Below are 12714 nucleotides of genomic sequence, written 5' to 3' on the forward strand. Positions count from 1 at the left end.
ACTACCCTGGTGGCACTCTTCTGATTCTTGTTGTCTTTCTCCCCCAGGGTCCCTCCCTCTCCTCGCCCTCAGGCGCCACCACGCACATGCAGTATTTTGGGACTAACATCTAACTTCCTCATTCTGTGCAGATGGACAGTAAAGATAAACGCGGTGTCACGCCGATAGTGAAATGTGTGTTTTACCGTAACTTGGAAATAAGCGGCTCTCTGGGGGTTATAGTTTAATACAGCGCCTCGGAGGCGATTTAGAAGCACCTTAAGCCCTGACAAGGCAGAAAGCGGCGAGAGGTAAAGACGATAGGCAGAAGAACGGGGCGGTGAGATTCCAATGCACCGAAAGAGAAACGGAGAGGGGACGCTTCAGTGCGCTTTCGAATCTCTGCTGAGATGGTGGCGGGAAGTTGCGGTAGAAATGCGGAGACTCAGGTTAAAGGAAACATTCACGTCCATAGAGAATGCCGTTCAGTACTCCAACCAGAACGATGGGGCTTGAATGCTATAAATGCAATGCACCACAAACGTTAAACACAAGACTGTCCAGAAAAGATCGTTTAATAAACCCATAAATACCTGCAGTACTTTCCGGCGCTGGGGCGGCGCAGCAGCCCACCATGGCTGCAAGAGGCGGCTCCGTCACGCAGGGATCGCGAGAGAGAATGGCACGTGGCAGAAAGCTTCCCTACGACGACATCCCAGGCATGAAGCTGAGCACGGTGGAGACGAGGCTTTGCAAGACCCGGCCGGCGCGAGCTGTAGGGATCGCGAGAGAGAATGGCACGTGGCAGAAAGCTTCCCTACGACGACATCCCAGGCATGAAGCTGAGCACGGTGGAGACGAGGCTTTGCAAGACCCGGCCGGCGCGAGCTGTTTCCGGGCTCCTCCACTCCGCAGGCACCAAGTCAGAGAGCTCACTCTCAGGCCGGGGCTTCTCTCACTGCCAATTTACGTTTCCAGAATCCCAGAGGGGAGGAGAAAGTACACGAGCTGCCTGTCAGCAGCCGCACAAGGGCTCAAAAAAGGTGAGCTACATACTGCGTGCCGGCAATGCCGGACCAGACACGGGGGCGTTCCCGGCGTCGCGTGACGTCGGCAAAAGCCAAAGAATCTCGGGAACGCCCCCGTGTCTGGTCCGGCATTGACGGACAGGCCCCTCGTCCAATGGCAAGGCTCCGTTTACGGAGCCAGCCAATCAATGACGAGGGCCGAACCAAGCTACACTACAGTTCTCATCAGGTTTTCGCCTGCGCGAAAAAGCTGCGCAGAAAGCGCAGCTTTCGCCAGGCAAAACCTAAAAAGGAAAAATCGATTTAAAAAGGAAAACAAGGAAGCTGGGTGGGAAAGAGCATGAAGTGTGGAAGAGAGAGATGGAATTAGTCCCTCACAAGCACAGCAATGGAGCAAGTTCTGACATCTATAGTGGAAGGATACCTAACCCAATCAAAACCCTACAAGATAAAAATGTTCCTGGGTGGGACAAACACAAAAATAGGGAGAAAAGTCATCAGTTGCCAGTAAGTGAGAAAAGGCAACAACACTATCCAATCATGACCATGGGGCTAGCTCAGACCCCACTGCAAGTATTTTTGGGAAACAATAGTTCTTGCAAGCAGTTAAAGCTGTCTGTAGCTATGGACTAATTAATGTATATGGTATTTAATATAATTTCTTGTCATATTTTTATATTCACTTACTGAGTGAATTCAATGGTGCTTTTTTCCAAAGTTCAACTTGGGCTTTGGCTCTTACAGGCACAAGAACAGATGATAGGCGGGATGCTGAACAACAGATCTGGGTTTAATCCATTTTTTTTTTGCTCACCACACCATCCCAGTTTGGAACCAGCCATATGCAAATCAGTCTTGACACTGGTCCTCATGGGAACAGTACAGCTGGAACTGCCAAGCCAGGTCCTCCCTGGACCGGAAACAAGCATATTTGGACCGATTTCGGGGTATTACCCCTCATCAGGGGAAACATCCTTTACAACGCAACTTTTACCACGCAGTGCCTTTACATCGCAACTTTTACAACGCAAACCATTACAACGCATTGCGCTGTGGGGCGCTCTAGGATAGGGAATAGATTTAATTTACTATCCAACACCTTCCCTACTATCCACGGGGACTGGAGTTGGAATAGTAAATTAAACTATTTACTATCCAGCACCCCTCAACACTATGCGTTGTAAAGGCCTGCGTTGTAAAACTTGCGATGTAAAAGCATGCGGGGTAAAAGCATGCAATTTAATGTCATACATCCCTCATCAGTCAAGCTAGCTTGAATCCAGTGGCGCAGTAATCACGGGACCCACGTCTGGGCACACCATTCAAATTTAGGGCGACAAAACCAAAAAGAACAGATGATGGACAGAATGCTGAATACAACCACACAAGGCCCCTGGTTTGACTTCCTCTATGAAATAGGTGGTTTGCCTGTCTCTAATTTGTACTAGTAAAATATGACTTGTCTATATGATTCTAAAGCGATTTGCTCTACACATTCCCATGTGACATCATGCTCTGCATTGTCCTCGGATGAACAGCAGGGATGCCTAGGTTTCTCCTCTGACTCGAAGCACTAAAATAGATGGTGATGGGACATAATACCCATGACCTAAATTACCAAGGTATTCCAACAGGCGCAATTTGCTTGAAAAACAATATCAAACCAAAACTGAAGCAAATACTTTAGTCACATGCTTTTGTGGCGCCTCTTTCTGAGAAGTTAGATTCTTGTGTGAAGTCAGGGTAGACTGCAGTGGAAATGAGGAGTCAGACTTGTTGCTCAACCCCACTATCTCCTCAATTGTCTTCTTCCTAACAGTCCTAATGAAGTAAAGCTTTGCCTTAAGCAGGAGGCAAAATTGTGTAACTTAATTCCAATTAAAACTATCTCCCCTCTATTAGTGGCTCCTTGCCTTCCTGCCTGCGTGAAATATATTGTCCTTCTGTTTGCTACAGACAAAGGACCACTTGAGGTCAGCTCCAGGACATGCTCAAAGAGAGAAGTAAATCTAGGATTGTGTTGAAGAAGACATGAATTTAGGGTAATGAAGATTATTGAGTAGTATTTTAAGCTTATTGGCTTGGAAGTGAGAGGGCTCCTGGAAGAAGCAAGAACCTTCACTGAGCGCTTTACCAGGATTGACTCCAAAAGCTCAGCCTTTCTGATCTACTCCGTTCTGTAGGAGGAGGAACGAGCAAGACGCAGGTGAACTTAAAATGCTCCGATGAAAGTTAAGGTAACCATGCCAACCACTGTGTCACCAGTGATGCTCTCTGCTTCTCTAGATGGAAGCTACATTCATGCTACACCACTGCAGTTGGAATGGTGGAAAAGTTTCTGTCCTGGACGGAAATGGCTGTGGTCTTTTTTGTCCCGTTTAGCACATCCTCTGTGAACACATTTTATCCTGTACTGGGAAGGGGTAGCAGAGCAGATGTGAGGTCACTGGTATCTACCTATGAACTATTATACATATCAGGGTGAAGGAGCTCTCCTCAGTACCTGCTGTATCCTCGAGGCCAGGCTGGCCATAGTGGGCACCAGGAGCATTCCTGGTGGGCCGGAAGGGTGGAGGACGGATTTGGACCAATGGGGGCTGGTTTTGCAGCCATAACAAAAACAGCAGTGGTGTTTCCCACAAAAATTCCTCCCCACCCCCTCCTGTGGCCGGTCTGAAGTATTTGCCAGGCCTGGTCTGCGTTCCCAGTCCGGCCCTATGTATCCTGTCACCTAACTTGTTACTTGGGCAATTTACAATGCGTTTTCCAGAAAAAATTATGTTTTCATGTTGCTTTAAAAAAAAAATACATATATATCCTCTCTCTGCCCCCGAAAAAAAAGGGCTTCAAAATATTCTAAGCTTTAGACCTATGGAAAACGTAATCAACCCAAAAAAATAGCACAAAAATTCATGAGGAAACAGACCCCTAGAAATGACGTTCAGAAGTAGCGCCATGGCCTGTCTACAGTGTCAGCCTGGAGATGCCCGTGCGTACTACATCACTCACCACAAGAGATATGTTTGCTGAGCATCATCTTTCCGCAAAGTTCACAAGTGTGATAAAAAGCTTTTTGCAGCAACAGCAGAACACACCAACTTCATGCTTAGCCGGAGCTAAAAACCATGACTAAACATTAGGCGGGCAAAGGAAAGGCAAAGGAGGAGCTGTAGCGCTTCCTCTTGAGGCTTTATCATAGTTGGATAGCACTAATCCCACAGACAAATCAGCAGTGCTGCTGTGTGACGGTTGTCCATCAGATTGAAAATTGATGTTTTAATGCAGCCAGCAAAATCCAAATTAAAAAATGTGTTCTGCAAGTCCAGAAATCAATTCTGCTTCCAAGACAGCATGTGAATTGCTGGCTGCGCAGAGAAGTTAGGTACACAGAGTAAGCACAGAAAATCCAGAGTAATTCAGACGCTAATGCGCCACCAGTAAGTGTGCCGCCGTTTGCTTGCTAGATACCAACAACAACAAAATCCAATATCAAATTACAAATAAGTTCTCGCCTGGTGGTGATCCGCAGTAAGCTGAAGACGAGCAAATCTACGCTGTCAACTACCCTAGAGGCATGAGATCAGGAGAACGGAGTCAAGTCTAAATCCACTCTTATTGAAACACAAATGCAGAAATAAAAAGTGTTTTTCAGAAGGCACATACATTAAAACCACAAATGATTGACAGCATTCCTTAACACATCAAATCGCTAATATGAACAATAAAAAGCTATGGAATTGATTGACAGTAGACAAGCAGCAGGGTAGCATTAAAAGTCTCAGCCAGAGTTAAGGGCGGGAGACAACATGGCACGAGTTATCGATTCCAGCTCATATCGCCAATTCAGGATCCTGGCATTCTGAGCGGAGATCCCTGGAATGAGGAATTACCTGTTTAACCGGGAATTACTGAATCAAAGCTGCAGGATTTTTCTCTGTTCCAGGCACTTCTCCACTCACTTTGATCTCCTGCTCAGAGCAGAAGCCACAGTGGGTCAGTTGTGCAGTAAGTTTTCAGGAGGGCTTTGCGTTGGGCAGGGAAGACTGAAATGGCTGGGTAATGCTGCTTATTCCTCCGTCCTGTGAAGGGGTTTTGGGCTGGGCTGGGTCTTTGCCTTCGCTCTTTGCCTCAGCCCGGTAGTTTTACTGGGGATGATTAAACACACAGTAAAACTGGCCCTGTATTTCAACGACCGTTAAACCCAGGTGAGGTAATTCCAGGTCACCTAGAATTGCTACAGTTGTATTCCCCTTGGAACTATAGAGCCAATGTGTAAACAAGGCCACAGCGATATAGGAAACCTATTATATGAGATAAATGACCCCTACCATGCATTATAACTATATTGTAAGTGACCAAGCAGTTTTATCACCTAATACAAAAATAAGTCTGAAGGCAGATTCCTCAAGCCATGTGACTCCAAGAGGACTTGCAATACCCTTTTAAAATATGGGAAAGGGTATTTTATTCCATTTAATATTTGGTCACACATTTTACAAAAAACCCTTTAAATGAGTGATGTCTTGCTGCTTCGTTTGAAGGAGATAGTATGTTTGCAAAAATGTAGAATAAATGCAGAATATGTTATGTTAAAATAATGTCAACTTGTAGCCTGTCATATTTTGCAAAAACACATAGAAGCATTTTAATGTATGTCATGTCCAAAAACACATTTAGCTCATAATGTGCTGTAACATATAAGAGGATTTCTGAGTTCATCTAAAGAACTCTACCAGTGCAAAATAAGGAAAAAAATCCGGTAACCATAAATGTCTCCTTATACTCTAAGGATTATTATTTCCGAGAGTAGAATAGTCCAGAGGAAAAAAGGCTAGATAGTCCGTTACTTTTTTAAAGAGCAGTAGTAAATCTTCTCTGTGACTTGCCCTCTACACTGTATGCTGATGTGGCAGTCATTTTGACTTCACAACTCTAATGTGGCAAGTTATTATAGCAGAGTTTCTACGTTATCTTATCTATTTAGTACAGTTGCCTAGAAATGTAATAAGTCAGTTATTGACATTTTCATATAGTTATTTCAGGCTTCAGGGTGTTACAAAAATGGTTGAACAAATCAGTTACTTCTTTGCCCCAAATGTGCGTGAATTGGCCAAGAACAATACTAAATGACATGGTCAAAAGTGAGTGAAGGGAGAGGAAAGTCTATTAGGAAATTAAAGTTGTTAAGGGGATCCGCAATGGCAAATCATATACAGCAGGGACCATGACCTCACTTTAAGGAGCCGTGCTGTATTCCTTGACAATTGCCCCTTTTGGTGCCATTGTTTGTCTGGGAATAGAGAAATCTGTTCTGGGTTCTAGCTTAAAATCTCAATTATAATCATAATATTTGTTATTATTATTAATAATATTATATTGTCTATCCCTAAACTGCAGTTGTGCCTGTCACATATTCTTTTGGAGCTATCATTTCCAAAGGAACAGCAGAGAAGCGGTCTTCCTTGGCGTCAAACCTATAAGAACCAGCTACTTGATATAAAATGCTTAAAGATTCCAGTGGTATATTCCTGAAAGAACATTGAGGTCCAAAGGAGCCAAGCTGGTTTTAGTGCTGCGTATAAAAAAAGCCCAATGGGGTGGTAAAAGGTTTGTTCACTGTGCAGCAAAAACCTGGAATGATTTGCTATTTCAGTTAAGAAACATTATGGATCTCCTGTCCTTTAGACAAGGGCTAAAAACTTGGCTCTTTTCACAATGTGCTGGTCCTTCTAATTTTGTTGGTTCCACCGGCAGTTTCAGAGGATCTAGTTAGCGCCAGGACACCTAAGGCTAATTGACGCGCTTTATAAATGTCCTTATCATTATTATTGTTATTATTATTATCATCAATAAAGGAAAGTAAGTTAAGGGGGTTCAAATTACAAGACAACAAAGTACCAAACAGTCTAGCCAGATCAAATTATGATAAAAACAAAAAAAAAGAACATGCCTTTGGCAGAATGTAAGATGTGTAGTTTACACTGCAGTACCCAATATATTAGTTTTTCATAGTACGGCTAATTGTGTGCTGAAGGCTCTATCGCCCCAATGTGCATCAGAAACCATACACACCTAATCAAGTGTGTAGTCTTTCAGAGAGATGTGTACCATTTTGCCATGAGAACAGTCACCTGGATCCAATACAAATATTTAATGTCAAATTTAATTCCATAAGGATATCCATGGATATTCCTTGTGTATATTGAGAGAGAGACTCAAGAAAGTACCAACATTTGTTCCCCTGTCCCCTGCTGTCACAGAAGGGCATTCGGGCACTTTCACTGTCCATCCTTATTCAGTGGGACACATTGTTACATATTCCACCTCTATCTACATTTTATTTTTTGTAGTTGTACATCTGTCGTTTTGTAATGGCAACCATGACTTAGTAAGTTAATGGAAAACCTCCAACACGGCGGGACTCCTGAAGCCTCTCTTATATCTCACAATTTTAGAAAACTTGCAGCCTTAAGAAAAGTATGACATGCTTTCAGGAAATGCCACCAAAGGCACTTTCTGGGGTTAAAAACTATGTTTCTAAAGTCAAATGGAAAAGCACCACTTCACTTGCAGCCATAAGCATTTACACATGGATTTAAAGACCAGTATATCTCCTGTATCCAGTATTTTTAACACCATTATAAATCTCTGAGTGAGTTCTGTGTATGTGAATATCATCCCTCCAAAATATCTAAGGAGACGAGCATTAAACACAGAAAAATAAACAATGTTTTTTGTCAAAAATAGAAGCATAAATGCAAAAAAGACAGTAAATGAGGGTGATTAACAGCTATACATTTTTACTAACGGAAGTATTCCTTATTTAAACTGTGGACACTTGAAAGAACTTGTGCAATTAAATCCCTTTGCAGTAGGTAGCTCAAAATCAGCCATGAATAGTGTAAATTCTAATTAGGTACTTAGGTATAGGCTTATGTATGGCATAAAATGACTCAATACATTCCTGCATCTACTGGAGGTAGCCTATTTGGGGTAGTTAGTCCCGTACCTTCTTTGAACTTCTACAATGATACTTAAAGAACAAAAATAAACTGCAGGTAGACAACACAGCAGGAAAACAACATACCTCCAATGGCTGCCAAAGTAAGACAGAATAACATCTGGAAATTCAAGCTCTGAATGTCAGAAAGGTCGACTGTTTGACCTGACAGCCTTAGGGTGGTCTTTCCCCAAATTTGTGCCTGCCTTTCTCCATTTTTCTGACTTTGTTTTTGCTGGTTTTAAGACTCTTCACACTTTATCCCTGCTGACCAGTGCTAAAGTGCTTCTGCTCTCTTCCCTATACATGGAAATATTGGCTTAACCCTAACTGTCATATTTAATTTATTTGTAAGTCCCTAGTAAAGTTCACTGAATGTGCCCTGGGCCTGTAAATTAAATGCTACTAGTGGGCTTGAAGAACTGATTGCGTCACCCACTTAAGAAGCTCTCTGACCATGGCTAAGGCCTATCATTGGGGAGCCTGTATGTGTTATTTACACTGCTACTTCGACCTGGCAAAATAAAACACTTGCCAGGCCTAAACCTTCCCTCTTTATACCTATTTCACCCCTACGGTAGGACCTGTATGGCACACAGGGGAGGGTGCAATGTATTTGAGGGGATGGGTATGTACTTGTAATTTTTACATGTCTTGTCGGTGGCAAAATCCCATTTCATTTCTTACTACTGCAAGGCCTATCTCTCACATAGATTAACATTGTGATTGCCTTATTAAATCTTTTAAGTATAATTCCCAATTGTGAAGAGATATAATTTTCAAGTTTGGTGTCAATGGGATCACAATTTAAAATCACAGCACATGGTGAAATTGCATTTCAAGTAACAGGTTAGCAAATGCCACTTCTAGAAAGGTGGCATTTACTTACTTTAGACATTTGGTCCCTGCTGCCTGTCTCTCTTCAGTCTTGGCTGGGCGACAGCTGGGCTTTGTGTATTCCCACAAGACAGCCACACACAAAGGAAGCTTAGGTGTGATTTGATGAGCCATCTGAGTGATAGGAGGGAGGAGCTGAGCACAGCCTCACACCTGAATAGTCTCTGTCCTGGCCATACACAAAGTGCTTCATACTCCCCTGCAGTGAGTCTGGAGACAGGACAGGAAGGGAGGAACTCTGCACACTTCAAAGCTTTCTTTGAAGTTTCCCCCACTTCAAAGGCACAACTGGGTAAAAGTACTGGACCTCTGACACCAGGACTTCAGTACACTCCTGACCTGTGACCACTCTGCCAGGAGGAAGAACTGCTGTGCTGCTGAAAGGACGGCCACTCTGCTGGACTATTGCCTTGCTGAGCTGTCCTGCTGCATACTGTTCTCCTGCCTGGTTGAGGACTGGACCTGCATCACCTGAACCCAAAAAGACTCCAAGGGCTTGCTGCCTTGCGTTCTGTTCTAAATCCCAACAATATCAAATACTTCAACTACCTGCATCTGCATCTGGAATCTACAAGCTGTGAGTCTGCCCTCCCAAGTGTGGCCAACCCAATCCTGGAACCTTGGAAGTGAGGCCTAAGGTGCTTCTGCATCCAGAACCCATGTATATTCACTGGAACCTGCGCATCTTCACTTTTGCGTGAGCTGGAACCAGCATATCCTTGTCGTTGCATGGAGTGAACCCGGAAAATCTCTTTTGGAACCAGCACATTGCCTTCAGAATTCACGCATCGCATTCTGAACCAACGCATCGCTGCAGTTGCGTGGAGAAGATTGATGTATCTCGTCCACTGGGTGGCTTGAAACTGACATATTACTTCAGCTGCACCTCGCATCTTCCTCAACGCATCCTGGATCAAGTTACTTTGGTTCAACTGGCCCAAGTGGGTCCCTATGTCTGCCCGCACTGCATAGCTGATGGCCTGAAATTTTGACTTTGGTCCGGTCCAGCGTGACCAAATAACCTATTTAAGTGCTTATTGCTGAGCCCTATTTTACATTTATTCTTAATCTCATAGCTCAACTTCTACTGTTGGATTTTTGTCATTTTAGTCCTATTTTATTTATATCATTGAGTTATATTATTCTAACCTGGTGTGAAGTCTTTTTATGTTGTTTTCACCGTATTACTGTGTGAAGTGTTGCACAAATACTTCACACATTGCCTCGTAAGTTCAGCCTGACTGCTGTGTGCCAAGCGCCCAGGGGTGAGCACGGGATAATTTAGGGGTGTTGTCATTTACTCTGACTAGTATTGCAGTTCCTGCTTGGACAGGATGCTTATCTCTGCCAATCAGAAACTCAGTTTCTAACATCAATTAATACAGACCTCTAAACCTTCAACCTTATCTGTAAAAGTGTAGTTAGCAGGATAAATAGAGCCTCGTGTAGGCTGTAAAGCCAGCCTGCCAGGTTAGCGAAGAAACTGGTCATCGCTGCCCTATTGGAGAACAGCTCGCTGTAATTAGAGATGCTTTCTTGCCTGGTGGTGATTTGCTTTGCTTTCAGTGTATCTGCTTGCGGGGACAGATGTGCAAAAACATAAATACTTAGTGGAAATCATGGGTTTTTTTTGTTGCCCGCCCTTCACTCATTTTTGTTTCACACAACAAACTGCTAAGGTGTACGTGTATTAGCGTGAAACAAAAACAATAAGTGGCCCTGACACACTATGAGATTTCTCTATGCACATGCCTTTCACTGTATGCTCATCACCCTTCATATAGTTTGTGATCTCTGCTATGTGTTAAGTAAACCAAAAATAGTAACAGAAATAATCATGACTCCCAACTGCTTTAGGATGCTCAAAGGCTACCTTTTACCGAAAACAGCTAGTACCACATGCAACTTACAGCACAGAGCTTTCTGAAGTCTTCTAATTTTCATGGCCGTCCGGTAGGCAGAGAAGCGGACGTTATTCAAATCAGCTAAAAAACAAGAGCAAAACACAGATCACTAGTATTAAAAGCAGTGGATCACATGCTATGTTTTCACAAGAGGATTATTAGTAGGGATCCCAGGAACCACACAATAAGATGGTTCAGAGCTAGGCACTGTACTGTTAGTCTCAACTTGTTCTTCTAGATTCATTCTTAGTGCAAGAAGCAGTAACATTTCCAATGAATCATCAATTACAAGAAATTAGCACTAATACGTGTATTATAATGAGATGAAAAATCAATGCAGAGAATACAATATCTTTATGTATAAAGTTATTAGAAGTACAACTAGCTCGGATAAAGAGCTTTAGTATTTCATGCAATTCTGTTATCCTATAAAATAGCAGATTTATACATTTCCATAATTTTTAAGTATGTTGTCATGATATTACATTTCAATTTTAAACTAGTTACACTTTTTTATAAGAGCTGTAAAACTGATATTGTCACACCTGGAGAGTGTTATACCATTGTGTGGTGTAGCAGTAACTAAAAGAATCTAGTTTCCAAATTATGCACCTTAATTGGATACAGCATCTAAATTGAATCCCCACTAACACAGAGTATCATAAACCACAATGCTGAAACAGTGTGAGAGTTACAATGTACAAGAGAAACATAATTTCAGTAAAAGGGAATCCTGGGACAGGGCTTCTGCCGGTCTGAAGCCCAACATGGCAAGACTTGCTTCCTTTGTCCCAGACCAGCACCAGACTTGACAGAGCAGATTTATCTTACAGTCCAATATTGTCTATGGGCAATAGCCTCTAGGAAACTTAGTTACTGACATCACTGTTAATCCCAGGATTTGAGGAGTTTCAACACCCAGCAAAAATGTATAATTTGGAGTGCCATCTGGCCGATTATACTATTTATGTAAGCCTCTGCGCAATACTACTTGCATCAAAATCCCCAGGAAGTACAGATATGGTTCAGGCCGTGCACCTGCAAGGCCTGAAAATGAATGGGTCCCCAATAGCAATTTGACTGTTAAATGTGTACTTCAATTGTAAGGCCAGCCCCTGAGACAGCAAGATGGGGGAACTAGTTAAAACGCTAGAAGAACTACTCGGCAACTATACAAATTGCGGGATAATAATGGCACTTACACTTAACACTTAAACCTGGCAAGAGAATCTATTCTACCCAGGGATCAAGCTGGCGAAATGCTGAATTCATTTCCAAAAAGCCCACCGATTGAGGTCTGTACAAGATGACATCTGCGACAGAGTAAAGCACATGTTGCCCAACTAATGCCCATGTCTTTATGAGCAATCTTGTTTACGAATAAGTGGTCAAGTTCTCAAAACCAAAGCAACAGACCAGTGACCACCTCCCTCTGCTCACTGTGACCTCTTTATAGGTTTGAAGCCCTAAGAGAATAACCCTCCTGGCGTCATGTAACAGGGAAGTAATACACGTTATTGCGATAACTAAAGTGGAACAAAACTGATATATCTGGGTTGGCAGCTGGGAAAAACGATTGGCTGACAGCTAACAGCAGTTATACAAAGGAGAGCCTATTTCTAAAATGTCCAAATATGGCATCAGAGCTGTACCACATAATAATCGGCAACCCACTAAACTCTCAGTTGGGATCCAAAGAAAGGGCATGCTGCAGACATCAACTCCACTGCATCAAAATATAGCAAAGTAAGAAAGCCATGAGACAGGCAAATTGCTACCAGAAATGCTTGGGCGATGAAGCGTCGCATCACAAGTGGATTTCAGCCAGAACCACACACAAGAAAAATATATGGACTTTTAAAAAACAACATTAAGAATCCCAATGATTACATGTCTATAGCCTTCT

General features: G+C 42.9%; 1 protein-coding gene across 4 annotated transcripts in view; it reads right to left on the reverse strand.

Annotated features, from left to right (window-relative positions):
• The window catches only part of UTRN (utrophin), a 1497630-nt gene that overhangs the window by 305879 nt on the left and 1179037 nt on the right, over window positions 1-12714 (reverse strand). For all 4 annotated transcript variants that reach the window (XM_086927281.1, XM_086927282.1, XM_086927283.1 and 1 more), the window contains one exon: window positions 10815-10889. In XM_086927281.1, the coding sequence (XP_086783407.1) occupies window positions 10815-10889 (75 nt within the window). The remainder of the gene's footprint in view (window positions 1-10814; window positions 10890-12714) is intronic.

Source organism: Lissotriton vulgaris, chromosome 6 (genome assembly GCF_964263255.1).
Source record: "Lissotriton vulgaris chromosome 6, aLisVul1.2, whole genome shotgun sequence".
NCBI classification, from domain to species: Eukaryota; Metazoa; Chordata; class Amphibia; order Caudata; family Salamandridae; genus Lissotriton; species Lissotriton vulgaris.